This window comes from Carcharhinus amblyrhynchos, chromosome 6, assembly GCF_965287045.1.
Source record: "Carcharhinus amblyrhynchos chromosome 6, sCarAmb.v2.hapA, whole genome shotgun sequence".
Classification (NCBI taxonomy): domain Eukaryota; kingdom Metazoa; phylum Chordata; class Chondrichthyes; order Carcharhiniformes; family Carcharhinidae; genus Carcharhinus; species Carcharhinus amblyrhynchos.
In genome coordinates this window covers 54,180,303-54,204,904 of record NC_137329.1, presented here as the reverse complement: position 1 = coordinate 54,204,904, position 24,602 = coordinate 54,180,303, and the positions used below count along the sequence as shown (strand labels likewise).

The following is a 24,602-nucleotide window of genomic DNA, read 5'->3' as shown; positions in this document are numbered from 1 at the left end:
GCTGGCAGTGCATTCCATGTACCTACCATCCTCTGTGTAAAGGAACTTGCCTCGTGCATCTCCTTTAAACCTTGCCCCTCACTTATGCTCCCTAGTAATTGATTCTTCCACCCTGGGAAAAAGCTTCTGATTATCCAACCTGTCCATGCCTCCCATAATCTTGTAGACTTCTATCAGGTCTCCCCTCAACCTCTATCGTTCAGGTGAGAACAAATCAAGATTTTTCCAACCTCTCCTCATAGCTAATGTTCTCCATACCAGGCAACATCCTGGTAAATCTTTTCTGTACTCTCTCCAAAGTCTCCACATCCTTCTGTTAGTGTGGCGACCAGAATTGAACATTATATTCCAGTGCGGCCTAACTAAGGTTCTATAAAGCTGCAACATGACATGCCAATTTTTAAGCTCATTGCCCTGGCTGATGAAGGCAAGCATGCCGCATGCCTTCTTGACCACCTTCTCCACCTGCATGGCCACTTTCAGTGACCTGAGTACCTGTACACCCAGCTCCCTCTCCCTGTGAGTACCCTTCAGGGTTCTGCTATTTACTGTACATTTCCTGTCTTTATTAGACCTTCCAAAATGCATTATCTCACATTTGTCCTGATTAAACTCTGCCCAAGTCTTCAACCGATCTATATCCTGCTGTATCCTCTGACAGTCCTCATCACTATCTGCAAATCCATCAACCTTTGTATTGTCCGCAAGCTTACTAATCAAACCAGTTACATTTTCCTCTAAATCATTTATATATATTACAAAGAGCGAAGGTCCCAGCACTGATCCCTGAGGAACACTCCTTGTCACAGCCCTCCATTCAGAAACACACCCTTGCACTGCTACTGTCTATCTTCTGTGACCAAGCCAGTTCTGTATCCATCTTGCCAGCTCACCTCTGATCCAATGCAACTTCATCTTCTGTACCAGTGTGCCAAGCGGGACCTTGTCAAAGGCCTTACTGAAGTCCATGTAGACAACATCAACTGCTCTACCCTCATCAGTCACCTTCATCACTTCCTCAAAAAACTTGATCAAGTTAGTGAGACATGACCTCCCCTTCACAAAGCATGTTGCCTCTCACTAATACGTCCGTTTATTTCCAAGTGGAAATATACTCTGTCTTGGAGAATCCTTACCGATAATTTCCTTACCTATGACGTAAGGCTCACAGGCTTGTAATTACCTGGATTATCCTTGCCACCCTTCTTAAACAAAAGAACAACATTAGCTATTCTTCAATGTAGCCAGTGAGGATACAAAGATTTCTCTCAAGGCCCCGGCAATTTCTTCCCTTTCCTCTCTCAGTATTCTGGGGTATATCCCATCAGGCTCTGGGTACTTGTCTACCTTAATGTTTCTCAAGACCCCCAATGTCTCCTCCTTTTTGATAGCTATGAGAAATGGTAAAGGTAACAAGTCACTGGCAAGTGTCATGTACAGGCCCCCTAATCATAACCACATGGTAGCATAAAGGGAAAAATAATGAGAACTTGTCAGAAAGTGACAATCATAAAAGATTTTAATTCACACATAGACTGGAAAAGTCAGATGGGCAAAGGTAGCCTTGTTGAGGAGTTTATTGAATGTTTTCAGGAAAGTTCCTTTGAACAGCACATTCTGGAGTCAGCCAGAGAGCAGCCTATACTAGACCTTGTATTGTGCAACAAGATTAATTAACGGTTTCATAGTGAAGGCACCTCTAGGTAACAGCACCTATAACTTACATTCAGTTTGAGGGAGAGAGGAGTGGAGACTATGGGGGTGATTCTCTGACCTCCTCAGACAGCCGGTGAGAATCCTGATACCCCGGAAATGGGGTGTCGACCAAAAATCCGGGTTCCCAACAGGTATGATGGCTCTCGGGATTCACCTGCCCCACCAGCCCAGATCAGATTCCCACCAGAGCAGGCAGCAACCCATTAGTTATGCAAACCCGCTAATTTGAAGGCATTAGCAGGTTTGACAGCCAATTCACCAACCTCCCACCATTCACCCAACTTGCCAGTGGGAACGGCACCAGGCAGGCTTTGCAGTTGCTACTCATAAATAAACAGGGAAATGACATTTGGATCTCAAGGATACAGGGGAGCACCAGCAACTCATCAGAAAAGAGGAGCAACCTCCTGCCCCCGCACCACTCAACTCATAGACTACCTCACCTCCCCCCACTCCCCCCTCAAACCACACAGACATGAGGGTAACTTGGCCCCCCTCAGCTCCCTTTCCCCTTGGACTCCCACACAGACCCCCCTTCCTTTACCGATCCCACCGCTGAGCCCCCCTCAGACTCCCCACTTAGCCTCCCTACAGGCACGCACCTTGGCAGTGCCAGCAATACACTATCTCCTGGCACTGACACCCTAGTCTGGCACTTGAGTTGTGAGGAGGCTCGAAGAGGCAGGTCCACTGGGCATTTGCCCCTGTGCTGCTGCCAGGCTGCAGAGGAAAGTTCTCTTCGAGGTTCTGGGGGTTGGATGGGCTCAGGCTGGGGGCAAGGCGTTGATTTTGTCACTTCCTGCTGGGATGGGACCGTTGTGGTGGGCTGTCCCTTCTAGCCCTGGCAGACCTGAAGATCTCCTCTGGCATGGTGACTTCAGGCAGCCCTCTGATCAACTTTTGCATTCCTGCCTGTCAGCTGTGAATATTCTGAAATGGTCACGTCACATTAATCTTCATGTCCCCCCGGTCACCTAGCGGGATTTTAAATCATTGCAGCACTCCATTCTGCAGCAGAGATTTTCCTTTCTCCATGTCAGAGCAAAGCCCTTTGGAGTCCTCTGACAGAGAGGTGGGGTGGAATTTTACTGCCGTTTTATGCCTATTTTGTAGCAAAAAATGCCATAAAATCGGGTGTAAAGTGGCTAGTGTGATTTTATCGTATCCGGAATCCACGTGGCCAGCCTCTTGCATTAATCAGCGAGAAGCTCATTAAATTGTTGAAATTTATTTAACTTGTGTTTAGCGAGCCAGGTGCTCAATCACCTGGGCTCACTTTCCTTTATAGCCTCGCCGGGCTAGGTTTTCTCCAGTGAGGAAAAAATCCTGCTCCCCATGAATGGGGAATAGTCGTGTTGGCCTCGCCTTTGGAATTGCCAAGTGCAAGGCGTGGGTGCCCCTTGGGCAGTGGCAAACTGGCACCTGGGCAGTGCCCATTGGGCGATGCCTGTGGGTGATAGTGCCAGGGGTTAGAGCCAATGGGGGTGCAGAGCTGGTGGGAACAGCACCAGCGGGCAAGGCCAATAGGGTTGAAGACTGCGGGGAAGGGGTCATTGAGGGCAGGGCCTGTGGGGGGCCCGCTGCCATTCTGGTGGAGGGAGGGAACTGCGGCAGTGGGGGAGGGAGGGAGCCGCAATTGGTGTGGGAGGGAAAGAGTGAGGGAGGGGGCTACAATCGGTGAGGGAGGGAGAGAGGGAGGGATGGAAGGAGGGGGCTGGGATTGGTGGGAGGTGGAGGGAAGAGGCCACATTTGGGGGGGGGGGTGCCGGTGGGAGGAAGAGCTACGATCAGTGGGGGAGGGAGAGAGGGAAGGGGCCACAATCAGTGGGGGAGGGAGAAGGATGTACGATTTGTCTGGGCGGCGAGGCAGCAATTGATTTGAGCGAAGGGGGGATCGGTGGGGGCTGCATCCCGGGCTGTGGGCCCCTGCAATTGCAGGGTGGGGAGCTAAATGAAGCTGCCTATAGTAGCAGGGGCCGGACAGCTCGCTTTGTCTGTCAGACCCCTGCTACTGATAATGTACATGTGCAGCAACTGAGATCTGCATGTGTGCAATACCTCCCTCTACAGGCTGCCTAGCAAGTTCAGCCCCACCCACAGCCGCTCATAAAATTCTGCCCAAAATGTTAATTTCACCTGGGGCGAGGTTTCCGTCCTGCCCAGCTGTGCACTCAGACCCAGTGTATGTGCACAGCTTTAATTTGATGTTACTGAGGCTTCCTAGCAAGCTGAAATCTTTGAAACACTCTCCATTCCAAAGAAACCTTTGACCTGCAACAAATTCAACGGAGGTGAACCTCCCAGTCAGAGGCCATTTTGTGGGCATCCACTGGCTGCTATTACCTCTGCACGTTCTGGCTGCTGGACTTCCAGTGACATCTGCTTTGCGCCGGAAATCGGCACAGAACTGATTTGAATATTAAAATTCTAATTCAGATCTTATCAGCAGGCCTAGGACTTAAGTCTCAGGGCCCGCTAGTCTTTCTCCACAGCCAACCCCCCAACCCCTGCCAGGAGTGGTTCACTCCAGCGGGTTTACAGCAGCTCCTCACTAATGGGGAGCTGTTGGCCCAATCCCGCTGGAGTGAAGGGAGGCCATGGAGGCTCCCCAGGAGGTCAGGGGTAAGAGGCAATGACCCTTGGCGCTGCCCGAGGGGCACAATGGCGATGCCCGGTGCCCCCAACCTCCCGGGAGAGCATCAGTGGCCTCTGTCCCCATCAGCAGGGTGAGCACGCCTGGCCCCTGTTGATGGGGATCAGTTGTAATCCCCGCTGGTGGGAACTTCTCCCAGCAGTGGGGGGAGACACGAGTGGGCTGAAGACTACGGTCTCATGCTCACTAATCATATGGAAATGTCAATTGGTAATCAACCTCACTCTGATTTTAGGCACGGGACTGATTATGTCTAAATATAGCTTGGGAGACTCGTGATTGGCCAGATATTGGTCCCGAGTTTTGCTACCGGTCCCCCGCTGATGTCTCCCAGCCCACTGCGCAACTCAAGCGGGCTGGGAGAATCCCTTCCCATTTGTTCAGAATGAGTTGACTGGTAACGTGTATTCCAGAGGGATTTGATAATTGTGGGATGTGCAGGAAAGGCTCCAGGTAAGTGTAAATTACTCCATATGGTCAGGTTGATGGTGGGATCCATGAAATGGGTGAAAACATGGAGAGTCAGAGATGCTCTGACGAAGGCTTATCGAGACTTAAAATATTGGCTCTACGCTCTCTCCACAGATGCTGTCAGAACTGCTGAGATTTTCCAACATTTTTCTGTTTTTGTACTAGTTTTAATGTGTTGGAATTAAGTACTATGATGAAACATCTTAAAATAGAGAATGTTTTAAGGGAAAATTAAATATCAAGCAAGTTAAATGTGAATAAACATATTCGTAAGTGACTATCCTTATGGACCTAAAGTATAAGCTAGTCATTTATAGCAATGCTTCACATTAGTCTTCCTGTTGGGTATTCTAATGCAGTTGGTTTCATAATCTAATGTACACTGCATGAAATCTGTGAACAAGAAAAGGTTACAGATTGACCTTCCTGACTTGAGACAAATGCTCGAGAGAAAGAAAATCTCAAATATTATATGTGCTGATGCGAATCATCAACCTTCAGATTGTTTGACAAATTGAAGTGCATGCTGAAAGAAATTTCTAGGGCTCCAAGAACAGAAGCATCTCAAAGTGCAATGACTTGCGCAGAATATAGAGACCAATGATTTAATTTGTTTTGAAATTTGGTAGGTACATATAAACATTTTTTAATTGGAGAAAGGAATTTGATAATTGTATATTAATTATTGTCTACTTATATTCCTATGAAAACAAACAGACCAAAATTGTGGGTGCTAAGTTAGGAGGTGTATCTCTGTAAATAAATGCTTTTAAAAGCATGTTGAGATTACTCAGGCTTCACTGACTGGTTTTCTGGAATATAACATTATGCCTCAGTTCATGATTTGGCATGATTATAATTCACTTACAAATTACACTAAGCTGAGTGCTTTACACTAATTGTATATTTGTTTTTGTACTTTCTTGTGTAAGTTTGGAATATCTCTTCAAATTAGCATTTTGTGCCCAAGAAAATGGGTCAGTATTGATTTTAATAATTTTTCACTGCAAATTCATTCATAGATTAACAAGAATTCTAATGTTTGATTTTTTGACTCCACATATATTTTAAAATCATGCTATATGTACAGGTGTACAGTCTAAATCATGGATTGTATTATGTTATGTTTGTAATAACACATTATGACATTATGCTTTCTTGAATGATGGCTTTAGCACTGGTAATCAGGAAATCCAAGGAAAGTATGTTTGGAGGGCTGACTAGAACTATTCCTGAAAGGTTTTTATTTCAGAAATGAGTTAGTTCTTGTCCAATTGGGGAATGTAATCTTTCAAATTGCATCTTGCAGACTGCAGCTCACACAATAGCTCAGCTGACATTTCAACATGCAGTTATATATATGACTGCAGAAAAAAGTAATATTTCCCTGTCTTAGTGACGTTGAAAGATTAAATTTAAAATGCCATCCATCATTGTAACTGTTAATAATTTTGTCAGCTGTAAAAGTCTTGATGGACTTTTTTCTGCCTGTTCCCACCTTTTGCTATCACTAAAGGCCAGTCAGACTCTATTGAGGGTATACGGCAAAGAAAAACAGTGTGTGGTATTCATCCATAGAGACCCTGAGATTCAGTGTTCAATTTCCACTCTATGTTGAGGTGAATGATTTCAGGCTGTAGGGGACACTATGAGCTACCAAGTTAGGAAAGGTAATTTTAACCTCCAAAAAACGATGGGTTTGTGTGGGTTGGGAAATTGTGTAAGGTGGCACAGTGACGGAGTGGTTAGCACTGCTGCCTCACAGCACCAGGGACCTGGGTTCAATTCCCAGCTTTGGACACTATCTCTGTGGAGTTTGCACTTTCTCCCCATGTCTGCTTGAGTTTCCTCCGGGCACTTCGGTTTTCCCCCACAGTCCGAAAGACATGCGGGTTAGTTGCATCGGCCATGCTAAATTCTCCCTCGGTGTACCTGAACAGGTGCCGGAGTGTAGTGACGAGGGGATTTTTACAGTAACTTCATTGCAGTGTTAATGTAAACCTACTTGTGACACTAATAAATAAACTTTAAAACTTCAACTTTAAATTAATGATGTTTAAACTTCAAATGAGAACCCAACCTGCCTTCAACCTATCCATTTCCAGTTTTAATAGATTTAATTTGTTCTCAGGCAGTGACAGGCTGATCAGTGAATGATTTTATGAAGACTGTGTTTCTCCATGTGAGCATGCAAATTTATCTCACAGATGTTAACCTTAATTGGGAAATCCAGCAATTAAGAGCAATTGACCTCTTTGAACATACTCTAGCTTCCACCAGGATTGCTCCCTCTTCCATGTCTTTCTGTCAGTTGGATTGGCTGTTGGGTAGAGTACCTGGAGAAGTATTTAAAGCATCCTGCAATTTCCTATCCATAACTTCCCTCTCCTACTCACCTGTCACCACATTGAACGTCCATTTTGTTCAGTATCAGGATCCAAAATGTTAGTCCAAGTTCCCTCATCTGATAACTATCCAGTGACTCTAAAGTTCACTTTGATTGACTAGTGTAGCTGTAGTACCCTCCTGCAGTAGTATGTTTGTAAACACTCGATGTCTAAAGTCACTATGTTGTTGGCTATATGCGCAAGATGACAAAGAGGCTGTTTGACCTATGGAATTGTACTGCATTGTCATTGTGCTCAAGAGACAAGAAGGGAAGGAATTATACATCAGTTAGAACTTAATGTGCAAGTTAAACAGAGACAAAACAAGTAGCTTTGTCAGTTCTCTGGGTGTAGCAAGTACTCAAAGGACAGAACTAAGTCCCCAGTATCTGTCTGTGTGATAGGCAAGCTAAGAGCATGCACATAATAGAGTATGACTGAATAGCTTGCACTCTCTGGTGGCATATAACATGCACTTTCTGTGTCTTTAATCCTACTTTAGAAATTATGTTTCCTGTTTTGGGTATTGAGTGTGAAAATTTATGTCTTAACCGTAGAAGAATCGTCACTGAAGATGAACAACGTTGATCATATCCCACAAACCCTTGCAAGTCATGCAGGAGGTCACAAAATGTTACGCAGAGAGTTGCATGCTGCAGACATGCTCAAACCAGATCCCAGGGACACCTTCTTCCTGAGTGAGTTTTGTTTAGATTTTCATTCAGTCTCAGAAAATATAGATTGGAATCTGCATTTGCTTCCGGCTCTCTGCTTCTGATAGATCTTCATAACAAGTTTTTGATTATTATAATATCCCTCCCATTTTGCTGACTCAATGCATTGTTTAAAATTACTCAAACGATTATCACCCATCAGTATCCAGATTACTTCGGAAGGGTGGGTGGAATTTCACCAAGCAGTTGGAGATGGGACAAGTGTCTGGCAGGCTGACAGAATCATGGAGATAGACATTGGCCAGTAAGCCAAACCTTCCCGCCTTCCTTTGATTTACCGAGGGTGGGTTGCTAGTTCGTAAGCACTGTGGGCGAAATGTGCAGTCTGCTGAAGCAATTAAAACACCAATAAAGATCCATTTTATAGATGCAGTGGTTTTTTTCAAAGGCATAGAGGTCACACCCTATTAAGTATCATCAATCTGGCCTGATAAGGAAGGTGAGTGCATAGCAAGAAGGCATTGACACAACAAGCTGCCTTCATTGCAACTAGAGGACCCAAGCTATAAAGGGAGTAAATAGGCCAGCCATGGGTAAAGGCAAATGCTGACAGGAGTACCTCATTGAAGCAATTATTTTGAGGGTTTTGATATTCTGAGCGCGCTTTGGTGCCATTTTACTTATGCCATTTCAAGAGATAGAGTGCGGCATTGAACAAAACTGGGTCTTGTACAGAAACCATCTACTCTGAACTGGCATGGTCCACTGAGGAGGAGTTGCAGCGCTCTGCAACTCGCTATTTACAGTGACAGGTGCATCAACCACCAGAGGACCAGCAGCTGCATCATCCATCACAGGCAACAACATCTGCAAGCAGCAGAGCAGATGGTTAAGGGGTTGCATGCAGAAGGAGGTGTTACCTTGTGCACAGGATCTATAGGCCTAGGATTAGCTTCTTTGAGCTGGCAGCATAGCAGTGTCGTTGGCTTTGGCTGTCAGTTAGGTGTCACTATTTGTCCATCCTCATGGAGGATGACTTTTTAAAAAATATTCATTCATAGATGTGAGCGTCACTGGCTAGGCCAGAATTTATTTTTCATCCTTAATTGCCCTTGAGAAAGTGGTGGTGAGCTGCCTTCATGAACTGCAGCAGTCCATGTGTGCCAGTACACCCAGCTGTTAGAGAGGGAGCACCAGGTTTTTGACTTGGTGACAGAGGAGGAACAATAAATTAGTTTCACATTAGTAAAGTTTGTGATATGGAGCAGAACTTGCAGTTGGTGGTGTTCCTGTGTCTGCTGCCTTTGTCCTTCTAGGTGTTAGAGCTCAAGGATTGTAAAATTGTGTTGAAGGAGAATTGTTGAGTTGCTGCAGTGCATTTTGTGAATGATACATATTGCTGCCACTGTGCATCAGTGGTTTAAGATGGATGATTAGGTGACTGCTTTGTCCTGGATGGTGTTGAGCTTCTTGAGTGTTGTTGGATATGTGGCTGATTTACATCCTGTGAACATGCCCAAGCCAGCGAAGTCATTTCTGCTTGGTGAGTGCCAACATGCTTGGAACATCTCCCTTTGAGAGGACCGCTGCAAAGATGAAAGTTGTTGAACTTCCTTTCTTGATTGCTGTAAGTTGTTGATATTTCACAGCCAATCAATGAGGTATTGAGAACTCAGGCCACATAAACCAACATCTGGGCCCAAAACTCTTGGTCCCATGACTCTATGATGCTGATTAATGCCAAATAAATTGGCCAATATAAGCTTTCGCTGTGACTAATCCTTTGCACACTTTGGCTGCTAGTCAGACCTGAGACCAACACATCCATTCCCACTTTAATATTATTCTTTTTTTTATTAATTTTCTCCACCTAAATCCTTCTCTCTCGTCATTATGCCTCCTTTCATTTTGTCCCATCTTAGATATTCTGCCTTCCCAATTTGCTATCCCAACACTTTAGCACTCCTCAAATTGCCAACTCTTTTGCCACTGCCCCAGGCTTGACCCCACTTAAATAAGCCAACAGCCTCCCTCTTTGCCTTCTCTTAGCATCTTTTGAAAGTTTTATTAGGGGACTTGGCACTGCCTCAATATCAGCTGATGACCCTTTGAATACGAAAGCTGAACCTGAGGGAATATCTAGCATTAAATAAACAAGACTCGTTGCGTTAACCCTGGGCATCCAATGCAGAAACTGCTTCATTTTCCCAGCACTAACATGCTGCACTTAGAGGAGAGATTTTTCCACACAGAGTCGTGCATTCCCCATGTTCGGTTTGGACAACCATGCAGTTATTTTTTGTTATTTAAAAAAAAAATTCTCCCATTATAAGTGGTTTGAAGTGGAGAAAAATGTGCATTTAAAAGACTACGTAATTGTTGAGCATGGACAAATGCTCTGTCGCTCTTTAAACCCACCAAAACCACACAAACTTTACACCTGTTAACTGTCAAAAAGCTGCACACTGCCTCAGTTTTCTAATGAGATGTAGCAGATAGAGATGAGCTTGCTGGAGATGTTATGGTAATTAAACTGCTAGCAAGGCCACACTTGTTTTATGTTATACATAATGACACCAGCACAGCCACAAATAGCCCTAATAAGATTACTAGATTACAAAATACTCTGGCTGTAAATATTTCATATATAATCAGAGTGATATTTTGTCTGTCAAAAAGAATCATATTAAAGGAAACAGAATCCACTGAATCTATAGAATGAGGAAGTCTACACTTCTAAAAAGTGAGTTTTCTTTCAGAATGTGCTGACCCTGTTCAGTTCTCTGAACGTCACATACCCTGACATATCCTGCACTGCTTCCAACAGCAGTCTCTGACAGATCAACCATGCTTACTACAACATACCTTTACTCATGTCACTATAACACTCTCTGGCATACTCCACACAGCTCACTATAACACTGTCTGACATACCTGACCCCCATCACTGCAATAGTGTCTGACATAACCTATATTCCTGACCTGTAATAACGATTAATTCTCAGCCTTCACCATAATATTCTCTGGCATATGGGAACAGCAATGTAGTGGTAATGTTACTAGACAAGTAATATTCAAACCCCTTTGGCTGAGTGAATTTAAATTAAAAAATAAAACTTGAATGAAAGACTGGTCTTCTTAATAATTATCATGAAATTACCCAATTGTTGTAAAAACCCACTTGGTTCACTAATATCATTCAGGGGAGGAAACCTGGTCCAAAGCAATGTGGTTGACTCTGAAATGGTCCATCATGACACTCAGTTCTACCAAACCACCGTAGAGAAGTCAAAAGATGAATAAAACTGGATGGACTAAATGGCATCAATCTAGGAACTGGAAATAACACTGGCACACCCTGTCCAGTCAACCCTGCAAAGTCCTCCTCACCAACATATGTGAACTTGTGCCAAAATTGGGAGAGCTGTCCCACTGGCTCATCAAGCAATGTGAAAAGTCTGACAACACCAGGTTTTAGTCCAACCTATTTATTTGATAATATACTCACAAGCTTTCGGGTTAGTCCCTTCGTCAGGTGAATGGAGAGTTCTGGCCTCAGACAGAGCATATAAAGCACAGACAGTTTAGAGATTACTGATTAGAATGCGAATCCTTACACCTAACCTGCTGTTCAAGACCTGAAGTGGCTGATAATGTGAGTGGAAGGAGCACTGATCACAGTTTAAAGAGATGTGTATTGTCTCCAGACAGTACAGTAAGTGAGGTTTTGCAAACCCAGGCAAGATAGTGTGACATGAACCCAAGATCCCTGTTGAGACCGTCCTCGTGTGCGGAACTCAACAGGGATCTTGGGTTCATGTCGCACTATCTGTAACCCCCGTGACTTGCCTGGGTTTGCAAAACCTCACTTACTGTACTGTCTGGAGACAATACACATCTCTTTAAACTGTGATCAGTGCTCCTTCCACTCACATTATCAGCCACTTCAGGTCTTGAACAGCAGGTTAGGTGTAAGGATTCGCATTCTAATCAGTAATCTCTAAACTGTCTGTGCTTTATATGCTCTGTCTGAGGCCAGAACTCTCCATTCACCTGACGAAGGGACTAACCCGAAAGCTTGTGAGTATATTATCAAATAAATAGGTTGGACTAAAACCTGGTGTTGTCAGACTTTTCACTGTGTTTACGCCAGTCCAACGCCGGCATACCCACATCATCAAGCAACAACAGCCTGATGTAGCTGTACTCAAACCTTACAGCCAATGTCCAATACTCCTCCATCACCATTTCTGGGTATGTCTTGTCTAACTGGCAGAACAAACCCACCACAGGTGCCAAGCACAATGTTATATACAGTCAAGAGGATGTAGCCCTGGGCCCCATGAAGTTTTGTAGGATCAGACAAGTAAGGAAACTTGCTGATCATCACCTACTGCGATCTCTCAGTGAGTAAGTCACTTCTTCATAAAGAACATTATTGGCAAGAAGCACTGAGGGTGGTTAGGGCACCGAATGAACTCCTGGTGGAGGACTTCAATGTGGTGCAGTAGCATCACTACCTAACAGGTGGGCAGTCTGTTGAATGGCATATCTGCTGGATCAGTGGTGAGGGAATCAATAAGAAGGAGAAACCTACTTGATCTTGTGCTCACCAATCTACCTGTCATTGATGCAGCTGTCCATGACAGTGCTGTTAGGAGTGACCACTACACAGTGTTTGTGGACACAAAGCCCCACCTTAATGCTAAAGATATTTTCTATCATTTTGTGTGGCATTGCCATTGTGCTAAATTGAATAGGTTCAGAACAGCCCAAAACCTGACATCCATGAGCTTCTGTGGGCCATGGGCAACAGAGTAGAATTGCTTTAAACACAATCTGTAACTTCATGACCAGCATATCCTTCTCTCTACTGTCAAACAAGGGGAATCAACTATGTTTCAAGGAGGATTGCAGGAAAGCATGCCAGGAGCAGCACTACACAAACAAAAAATAGCATACCAAACTGAAAGAACTATAATGTAGGATGACTCATGTGCAAACCAATAGATCACACTAAAAGTTTACAATCCTGCCACATCCAGTCATGAATGATGGGGGCAATTAAGCAACTTAGCAGAGGGACAGGCTCCACAAATATTCCCTTCACCAATGTTGGAGGAGTCCAGCACATCTGTGCAAAAGAACATAAGAAATAGGAGCAGGAGTAGGCCATCCAGCCCTTCGAGCCTGCCCCGCCATTCAATAAGATCATGGCTGATCTGTCGTGGCTCAGTTCCACTTTCCCGCCCTCTCCCCATAACCCTTAATCCCCTCTCCTATCAAAAACCCATCAACCCGCGTCTTAAAAATATTTAGCGAGGCAGCCTCCACCACTTCAACGGGCAGAGAATTCCAGAGATTCACCACCCTTTGAGTGAAGAAGTTCCTCCTCAACTCCGTTCTAAACCGCCCCCCTTTTATCTTGAGGCTGTGCCCCCTAGTCCTATTGTCTTTTTTGAGCGGGAAGAGTCTTTCCACCTCTATCCTATCCATCCCATTCATCATCTTATACGTCTCAATGAGATCTCCTCTCATTCTTCTAAACTCTAACGAGTACAAGCCCAGTTTATTCAGCCTCTCCTCATAGCTCAACCCCCTCAACTCCGGTATCAGCCTAGTAAACCTCCTCTGCACTCCCTCCAAGGCCAAAATATCTTTGCGCAGGTGCGGCGCCCAAAACTGCACACAGTACTCCAGTTGCGGCCTCACCAATGCCCTATACAGCTGCAGCAAGACCTCCCTACTTTTATATTCAATCCCCCTCGCTATGAAGGCCAGCATCCCATTCGCCTTCCTGATCACCTGCTGCACCTGCAAGCTGGGTTTTTGCGACTCATGCACAAGGACCCCGAGGTCCCTCTGCACCGTCGCCTGCTGCAGTTTTTCGCCCCGTAAGTAATAGTCAAATAAGTAAAAGACAAGGCTGAGGCATTTGCAACCATCTTCAGCCAGAAGTGCCAAATGGACGGTCCATCTCAACCTCATTCTGAAGTCCCCTCCATCATAAATGCCAGACTTTAGACAATTCGATTCACTCCTCATCATGCCAGGAAACCTTCTGAAAGCACTTGATGCAGTAAAAGCAATCAGTCCTGGTGACATCCTAGCTTTACTAATGAAGAATTGTGCTCCAGAACTACCTGCGGCCTAGCCAAGCCTTTCACAGTACATATACATCTACTCTACCTAGGTATGTTCTGTCCACAAAAGGTAAGACATATCTAATATTGACAATTACTGCCCATCAGTTTACTTTCAATCAGCAGCAAAGTGACGGAAAGTGTCACTGATAGTGTTATCAAGCGGCACTTATTCAACAAAAAACTGTTCACTAATGCTCAAATTTGGTTCTGCCAGGGCTACTCAGGTCCAGAACTCATTCCAGCCTTGGTCCAAACCTGGAAAAAAAATAGCTGAACTCGAGAGGTGAGATGAGAGTGACTGTCCTTGACATCAAGGCAACATTTGACTGACTATGACATCAAGAAGCCCTAGTAAAAATGAAGTCAATGGGAACTGGGGGATAACTCCCCACTGGTTGAAATGAAACCTTTGTTGCCATTCTTCAAATGTTGCTGTTTCAAAAACTTGCAACTCCGTCCTTAATAGCACTGTAGTTGCATCTATAACCACAGGGATTACAACGGTTCAGAAGTGGCTCAGCACCATCTTCTCAAGGATAATTAGAAGTGAGTAATAAATGGTGGCATGTTGAACAAAGCCCACATTCCAAGAATGAGCGAAAAAAAAGTATCCTACACTACTCATTATAACACTTCTTAGCATATCTTGTATTCCTTACTGTAGTGTCCTCTATTGCCTTACACTGCTCATTGTAACTTTATAATATGCAGCTTAATGTCCATTGTAACAGTCTCTAATATATCTCAGACTACTCACTCTGATATGCACCAATATGTCCTACTCTGTTCAGTGTAACACTCTAAGATCTCCCACACTGCTCATTTAAATATTTTATCATTTCTCCTACACTGCTCAGTATAACACACTTTTATATCTCCCACATGATTAATTTCAGTCGCAAGTGCAATGCAGGTTGGAGAAGATAACTTGATAGAGTTTGAAATATAGTGGGCACTTTTACCATTTGATTTATTATTGTCACATGTATTGGGATAGAGTGAAAAGTATTGTCTCTTATGAGCTGTTACAGACAAAACATTCCAATCACCCACCCACTCAGCCACCTTCCTGCCAGGATATTACTGTCCGACCAAACTAAATGGAGATTTAAATGGCTCACTACTTCTATCGGGGAAGCAACATCAAACGGCATTTCTGTAAAATCCTGGCTAATGGGATTTCAAATCAAAAATGTCCTTTATCTTAAGAACATAAGAACATAAGAAATAGGAGCAGGAGTAGGCCATCTAGCCCTTCGAGCCTGCCCCGCCATTCAATAAGATCATGGCTGATCTGTCGTGGCTCAGTTCCACTTTCCCGCCCTCTCCCCATAACCCTTAATCCCCTCTCTTATCAAGAACCCATCAACCCGCTTCTTAAAAATATTTTAGTTATATAATATTAAATATTAAAGTTTCTGTGTAATCTGTATCCAGTCCTTTCCTTCTGCCCGTGTACTCTATGATTGGTATGTTTGTCTGTAACAACACGCAAGAGCCAATACTTTTCACCCTATCCCAATACATGTGACAATAATAAATCAATTGAATTCATTAGCGCTCATAGATTCATAGAATAGCATAGCAGGGACCGTTCGGTCCATTGAGTCTGTGCTAGTCCTTTCAAAGAACAATCCAGTTAGTCCTTTGTTTTTTCCATGTGCATTATAGGATCCCATGTGCATTATGAATCTGTTCTCCCATTTTCAAAGATTGTGCCCAAATACCTTCAGATCTCTCTCTTCTTGAGTCACCTTTAAAATTGTCAGTTAGCTACTCACAGATGCTTAATGGAGGTGATCAATGCCATGTTCAAAAGGGCCGATAATTCTGTGCAGTTCACCATCGACCTTGAGGGCCATGCAGCAAGAGCTGCTGGATTCTGCTCCATCAGTAGATTTCCACATGTGGCACTGGGAGCTCTCTGGTAATAGGCAGCAGCATTCATAAGCCGCAAAGGTTTTAATTCCATTAGTGTGCACTGGTTTGTGACCACTGAGAATGAATCCTGTTGGCATGTGTTCATTTCCCAATGAGCTCTCAAGGTTCTTACATCCTCATTTATTTTCAGGTGTGACAGCTGTTTATTCCTGCTGGGCATCTACTCCTGGGTGTTAGAGGGCATCCTCAGGAAACCTGTCTCATGACACTTCTGTGGAATCCACAGTGCCCAGCAGAGGAGGGATACAGTGCCTCCCATGTCCAAAGAAGGCCAACAATAGAGCAAACAATTGGACTGCTGAAGATGAGGTTCCAGTGCCTGTGCTCCTCCAGTATAGCTTTACAGCAATCCAGCTGCAAAATCCCAACAATATGGCCATTCAACACACACATGAATAAATGCTCAAAACTATTTGTGTCTTAACTTCCTCAGAGCGGCAATCAGCAACAGATTGCCACTCCATTGCAACTTACTTGCACGTAAATTCTAAAGCACCTGTCTTGATCAACTTTGCTGACTCAGGCTGGATGAGACTCAGACAGTGAAACAGGTCGCTGGTTCCAGGGGCGAAGTGTAAATGAAGCACAGTGAAGGAGGACACGCCCCGTTGTTAATGGCGTTAGTTGCTGTAAAGCCGCAGGTTTAAAGGTCCCATTGGAAATAACAGGCAGGCCAGAAGCAGGTAAGTGTCCAAGATAAGTGGAAGGGATGTGAGGGTGGAGAGTTCAGACCTCAGGCTATGGGGTTCCCTGTACAGGTAGGGTTAGGGGACTGTGGAATGCCATGGAGTTGGGGTGCTTCATTTGGGTTTTGTGGGGGGTCCTGCCTGAATCTTTAAAATAGCTACTCTGAAGCTCAAGGTGTTTTTATTCCTTCTGATTCTCTCAGAATAACTATATGTATAAAACTGGCAGATTAATCCCAAGTTTGCAATTTAAATTGCTTTGTCGCTTGGTTCCGGCACAGGGCAATTGTCCTGGGGAAGTTGGCCCTTCCGGACAGTTGCTGCACAAAGCCTTCCCTGGTAACCTCCGAGAGAGATTCCCCAACACAACTTTAGGGTACTTCTCAGATCTGACACTGGGGAGCCAGGAAGTTGTGGGCCTCGATTTCCATACAAATTTGCAATTTCTTAGAATGATTGGACACTGATACCAACCTTGCACCATGACAAAGTTTCTCAACCACTATATGACCTCAATATTCATAGCTGAGATGGAAGTAACCTGCTATGCACTATGCCGATTGATTGAGGTGACCTTGGCAGCTCAGCTCTGGTTATCCGAGGCCTAGGGGGCCAGAGCCTACTGAGGGTCTCCTGTGCAGGTGAAGGTGTATCCAACTGGAGTACTCAGGTCATTGGCATTGGGGTGGAGAAGTAGCTCACTCTTGCAACACACAGACATAATCCCCATGAGGAGCATTTATGGGACACTTTTTCCCTGTCGATACATGATAGCACCTACTTAACTCCAGAAGGAAAAGAGGCCTCATTCCCCCCTCACCTAACCAAAGGTGTATAGATTCCATGGTCAGAGCAACAAAATGCAAGTCCAACCCCACATCTGACAGTAACTCAGTGTTCTATTGCACCTGGCTCTTCACAGAGGAATCCATGTACTCATCAGGTGGAGCTATGGCTGAATTCGTGACTTGGATGGATTCCTCCACCTTTTGCTCAAGGTTGCACAAAGCCTCTGACGGTCTCTTCATCTTCATCAGGTTTTTAATGGCCATTCCCAGAGATGTGTTATTAGCATAGCACTCAGCAATAGGCCTGGTCTCCAGCTGCTCTCTGACTGTCAGGGACCTTGGCTGTCCTGTTCTCCCATCAGCTACTCCTCTTCCCCCTGACACATCTGATGTGTTCACCACATTGTGACCCTGAGCCTAATTATGAAAGCATCCCCACTGTCTCTGTGCTGGTGGAGGATGCGGGACAATGATGTGATGATGCATCCTCTTGAGTATTCCATGCCATCATCCTCAGAGGTGATTTTTTTGACATGCTCCTGACTGTAGGTTCTCTTCTGACTACAAGGACCTGTCATGGAGCACAGAGAGAAATAGCTAGTTAATGCACAATCACTTTTCCCTGTGCAGAAGCATACGTGACCTTTATGCCCAGTTCTCAACATCAGATTGGAGACATTCTTACACTGTAATGTCAACTCTGTAGCCTCACTGTCCAGAACTGGGCATCTGCCCTGTTCTCAACCAGGTTGACTGCTTCATCCTCTGCAGAGATCAGTAATCAGAGATCAGGGAGGCCATTAGCAGTCTTAGAACACACTGTTTTTTGTCTTGCAGGTAGACGGAAGGATTGAGGATCACATCAATTCATAGCAAACTCCTGTAAGAGCATCCAGGGCAATGACAGCTCATTTACCCTCCCTTGTACATGGATTCTCCTGAAACTGAAACAGGGAGGGATCTCCTGCTGCCATCACTGGGAAACAGGATCTCCCCACAACCTGGGGAAGAACCTGCAGGGGAGTGCTGTTAGACCTTTTCGACAAAGCTCATGAGTACTGGGCAGAAACCGAAAAGTTGCACTAAATTTGTGCCGTGCCTGAAAAATTTGTGATTAGGTTCCAAAATGTAGTGAAAAGGAAAAGCTGCAAAGTGCTGCACTGAATGGTGGGAGAAGTTGCTGAAACCTGGGGCCCCTCATTGTTTGTGCTGAGACATTATTCAAAAGCAGCAGGCACTTGCACAGCCAGATGAATGATGTTAGATTTCAGGAGTGTATGCCTGTCCAATGGCATACACTCTGTCCCTGTGTATGTCTCACACTTCTGACCCCGTGAGTTAACAGTGTGGTTTCCGACCTCCACAGTGCCCTCCACACTGACACTAAACTGAAGTGACTGCGCTGTTCCCTTTCCCCTTTTTTTGAACAAGGGTATAGCATGTGTAACGCTCCAGTGCCCTAGAAATGTGCGTTAATATTCCTGAAGAGGATCTGGAGAATCAGGATTGGAATCACATTGATTTTGTCTTCATATGCATTCTGCACATGTAAGTGCAGGAAGGTTGATCTTTCCTTGTAAACCTCTTCATTGATTCATTGGAAATTACTGCCAGAGGACAACTTTCATTTGTTTCTGCTGTTGCTGCACACAATGAGTTGAAATCAACTCCAAATTTACACATTATGTTCTTGTTAAACTTTATCTGTAGAGGGAAATGTCTATTCAGGGCATGATCCTCAATAGAAATCGCAGATTAGTCAAAGGTGTAGTTATGGTGACATGCACTAGTTCAATTTTTTTTAATTCATTCATGGGATAAGGGCATCACTGGCTGGCCAGCATTTATGGCCATCTCTAGTTCCCAAGAACAACCACATTGCTGTGACTCTGGAGTCACATGTAGGCCAGACCAGGTAAGGATGGCAGATTTCCTTCCCTAAAGGACATTAGTGAACTGGATGGGTTTTTCCAACAATCGACAATGATTTCATAGTCATCAATAGATTCTTAATTCCAGATATATTTTTATCGAATTCAAATTCCACCATCTGCCATGGCAGGATTCAAGCCTTAGGAACCAGTGTACATACAATACAGGTAAATGTGCTTCATCTGGATGTTCACTTAACTTCTCCCAACATTTAGTGCAGTATCTTGCAGTTTTTCTTTTTCACTGAATTTTGGAACCTTGACACACATTCACCGGACATGGCACAACACTAGTGCAGCTTTTTGGTTTCTGTCCAGTACTTATCAACTTTGTCCAACAGGTCACTGAGAATATTGGCTCAGACAAGTCATATCCAAAATGTCACTGCTCTCCATCCAACATGTAGCTGGACACTGCTTACCCTTTGCCTTTACGTAGCCTGTTGGAGCCACCCATCACTGTCAGTTTGTTTTCCTCAGCTGGCTTTGGAGTGATTATATCCAATTGGTTGAACAGATCCTGCTGACAATTCCCCTTTTCTTACGATTACTGGTGATTCTATGGTGCGGATACCCAACATTATCACCTGTGTTACACACCATAAACAATAAGCTGTGAGCAAGGTAAAAAAGCGCACACACTGATCAATATACATTCATATGCTCTGCTTCCCATTTACCCTTTTAACAATGAACTTAGATATAAGTTAAAGTATATGTGCAGTGTCTAATGAGCATTTGGACTGAGATCATGCATGACAGCAATGTCTAGTACTTAAATTTGATTTATCGGAAATGCAGTTACCCACATTGGGCAATGTTGATGCAGGATACTAAACCCTTAATTTGACTTGCATGGCACGTTCAAATGAGGGGTGGGGAGTGATCTATACCATCTTTACCAGTGACGTTGCAGGTCTTTATGGTACTTTCTAATAGAGGTGGGGCTTTCTTTCCCTCTCTAGCTCCACCAATAGATCCATCCCGGGTGCAACACGTTCTTCCATCCTGTGTGTACTCGCCAACTTACATAGTGAAGGATTTTCCCATCGCTCGCTACCAAGGACTGCAGTTTGTAAGTTTCTGGTTCATTTTCTGTGTTTTTTTTGTTCCAGTTCAAGCAAAGATTAATCTAGTGTTTTAAAGATTGAACTTGAAAATCTGCTAGAACCTGTTTTGCTGATTGAAACCTAATCCTGTTGTCACATTTGAAGGGAATTGTAATAATTCCTGTGGAATGTAGATTCATAATTTCTTTCCCCCGCCCCAATATATTTCTGTATGCACACAGCTATTGATGATTATGGAAGCTATTTATCAATATGATTGATTGTCTGATTGCACTCCTATTGCTGTTATACAGGTCTTGCTTTGAGTGGCAGGTTGTTAAGCAAGATTAAATAAAGCTGCTGAACTCCTTTTATGAGACTGGAATAAGGCCTGCAGGATTTGCTCATTTCCTGTGTTGTGTACGTTGCAAAAGTCCACACTGGCTATCTAACCACCTTTCCTAACCCCGTCCTTCACTGCTCTTTTTCTACTAAAACTGTCCTTGGCATTTTCTGGTAAAAAGAAAAAATGAGGTTGAGTGTGGAAAATACCTGGTCTTAAATTTATTCCTGATCAATTTTCTAAAGTAAAATCTTGCATTAATATAGAGCTTTATCAGGTACTTCATAAATTCTTCAGATTCTCCAACAACATTGATTTAGAATTTTGCTGTTATGGTGGTGATTTGAAGCAGCCATTTTAAGACAGGAAGTTCCAGAAAGTAACAATGCAATGAACCAATTAGCCTGTTTTGGTATTGGAGAGGGAGAAATGCTAGCCAACTCACCAGGTGTGCATTCCAGATCCTAACCACTGTCTGCTGAAAATACAAGTTTTCTTATGCCACATTTAGTTGTTTCGCCAATCACCTAATAGTAGTGCCTTCTGGTTCTTGCCAAAGGAACAGTTAGTCTTTAGCTACTCTGTCAAGACCCCTCCAGATTTTGAACACTTCAATCAACTCTCCTCTCAATTTTCTCATCTCTTAAGCCCAGTTTCTCCAATCCACCCTTGTGACCGAAATCATCCCTACAACCATTCTCATAAAATCTTTACTGTGCACTTGCCAAAGCCTTTACATCCTTTCTGAAGTGTGGTGGCCAGAATTGGACATGATACTCCAATTGAGATCAAAGCAGTATTTTATAAAGGTTTATTATAACCACCTTGTTTTTCTACTCTATGCCTCAATTTATAAAGCCCAAGATCCTGATTTATTTTTAACCGCACTCTCAAACTGTTCAGTCACCTTGAACGATTTGTGCGTATACATCCCCAAGTCCCTCTGTTCCTGCACCTGCTTAGAATTGTATCTCTTAGTTTATATTGCCTCTCCTCATTCTTTCTGCTAAAGGGTTATGGGGAGAAAGCAGGATTAGGCTATTGAGTTGGATGATCAGCCATGATTGCGATGAATGGCAGAGCAGGCCCAAAGAGCAGACTGGTCTCCTCCTGCTCCTATCTCCTGTATTTCTATTTAAAAGCCATTACTTTGCTGACCATGTATCTGGTAATTCCACCAGCCTACGCCTCTTAATGTTCATCGCTAACCTCTGCACAATTTACAATATTTACAAGTTTTATATCTCCAAAACAGGCAGACACCTACTCAGCTTAATGGAATGAAATTTGTTTTGGATGGGAGTGCATAATGGACAATGGTCTGCAGCTTGGTTAATAATATTCTTTCTATTGTGAAGTATAAAATGCTTCCAGTTCGCTGTTTCCCATTTTGCATTCCTCTGAAGATAAATTTCACCCACACTGTCTGAGTAATGGCATCTCCACGTGGTAGCACTCCCTCAATACTATATTAAAATGTTGTTCTAGTGCTAGAAAGCTAAATATTCACATCTATCACTTCTACCTTTATATCCATCCAAAAGTAGCCGTGCTGCAATTGCTTCTTCCCAGCATTGGTTTCAAGGAATTTAATTTTTTTTCTCTTAAAGAAAAGTGAGAATGAATATTTAGGAAATGAACCTTCACTGCCCATGTTATTTAGAGTTGGAACAATTCAGGTTGAAATTGTGAATGCCAATCCTAACATACTAGAAAAAGTAGGATGAAACTCCAGAGGTGAATCGCACTGCAGGCGCAACCTTGCATCCCAGTCACATTAGAAAATGTTCAGCAGGAATAAGTAATGGGAAGAGATTCTGCTTTAAATTGGGAGAAAATTGTGCTTACAATTGTTCTGGTGCAATCACAGTTCAGTGTTTCCGCAAAATCATGTCCATAGTCACCAACCATAAGCCAAGATGAATGGTCAGCTTAATAGAACATTATCCTTAATATTTCTTCATAACATTGGAATAGCCCTGGATTTATTTAAGAGTGATAGTTTAATTAATACAGTTTAATTTTTGCATGTCAAAATGGGCTGATCTTGGGAATGAGCATTTTTATTTGGTGTTTGGTTCTCCATTTGTGAGTGGCCTGACTTAAAATCACTGAAAATTACTTAAAACAGCTATATTCGACCTCTTGATGGTTCTGTTGGTGTACACCAGTAAGTTTCTTAGCATGTTTCTTAGCATTTTTTTGTATGTAAAGTCTTTAAAACCCTGCTTGCCAATGAGTGCCTTTGCACATAGCTAACATAGCTCAGCAAACATAGTAAACACAGCTCAATTTGAATGGCCTTCCTTAAATACATGCAATCAATGGAAGCTGCCATCCAAAGTATTTTGACATAGGAGTGTGGGCAGGATAGAATTTGAGGATAGTGATTTTTGAATCAGCATTAAAGATCACGGAAAGTTGATTCTTCCTTGATGTAACTTAGGATTGTGCAAGTTAGGTGGATTGACCATGCTAAATTGCCCCTTAGTGTCCCAAGATTTGTAGGTTAGGAGGATTAATCATGGTGATTTGGGGATAGAGTAGAGGAAAGGGTGTGGGTAAGATGCTCTGTCAGAGAGTAGGTGCAGATCCTAATGGGCCAAATGGCCTGCTTTTGCACTGTAGAGACTCTATAAGTTAGAACTCTTTTTCATTTCATAATATTCTTTAGTAGTTAAGTTGCTTAATTTGTTACAGTTAAATTGTGTTATTAAATAAAGTTTGTTTTACTATAAAAGATCCCTACTTTGCCAGTGGAATCATTTCTAGAAGGAAGTATCCTTTCCTCAAATTTATGCCAAAATAGAAAAATTGTTGGGGTCTAGTCTAGCATCCTAATGTAACTTGGAGTTCTGGTCCAGGATCTAACACGTTAACTCCTTAATAGGGTGCAGTTCCATGGCTCCAGATTGCCCAATGTAGGAGGTAAATAAAACGAGTCAAGCCTTAGACACCGTGTCAGACTTCGAGAAAAATTTTTATTCCACGTGCATGAAGGAGAGCTAACACGGGCCTGAAATCTTAGGTTGCCTGTGAGTCCTCTCTGCCTCTGGTAGATTGGTACAGGTTATTTACTGTTTTGAGTCACAAAGGTTTATATTAGAATTTTAATTCCTCAAGTTGGATAAAAAATGGTTCTTTTAATCTTGTTACGCAGACTGCATTGTTCAGTACAACTTCGTTAATCAGTTTCTTGGGCAGTTCCATTTACCCAATTATAATGTCAAAGGCGTTGTATTTGCCCAACCAATTTGCACTGATGTGTTAATCATTGTTCCTCCCTGGTAGATGATTGTATTTATTGGAGGCTATGCCCTCCCTAGACTACATGGAGCCTGCCTATCTGAATGCTGGTTCTCCCTTTATCGTGATAATTCGGAGAAATCTCCTGCAAATCAGGAGTTGATAGCGTATGTTAATCGTTGTCTGTTGGCAGAGCAGGCCTCCAGCTGTCTGCATTAATCTTTCCTTCCCTCTGGTGAGGCCTAGCTCTCTGGGCTTGCTCTATGTAGCCCTGCATGTATTATACTGAAATTAAATAAAATATGAATGGACATATGAATTAAAATATAAAAAACACAATTTCTGATATTGCACTACAACACCCAAGTGGCCATTACTCATATGTTCATTATTTTAGGTGGTGTTGGGTATCACAGTCACTGGTTTGCAAATTGAATGCCTTTATTGTCATATGCAATAACTTTCATAAAGAAAACAGCTTGTTGGCCGAAATTCAGGAAGATGGATTGTACGCTTTTTGCTAGACAGGCACGTACACTTCTGGCTTTTCATTTTGAGGTCTTTGTAGTCT

General features: G+C 43.4%; 1 protein-coding gene across 1 annotated transcript in view; it reads left to right on the top strand.

Annotated features, from left to right (window-relative positions):
• LOC145343931 (N-acetyl-beta-glucosaminyl-glycoprotein 4-beta-N-acetylgalactosaminyltransferase 1-like) overlaps nt 1–24,602 on the top strand; it is a 720,751-nt gene that overhangs the window by 584,904 nt on the left and 111,245 nt on the right. The window contains exons 10-11 of the mRNA XM_080190473.1: nt 7,785–7,925; nt 20,359–20,468. Coding sequence (XP_080046599.1) covers nt 7,785–7,925; nt 20,359–20,468 — 251 coding nt within the window. The remainder of the gene's footprint in view (nt 1–7,784; nt 7,926–20,358; nt 20,469–24,602) is intronic.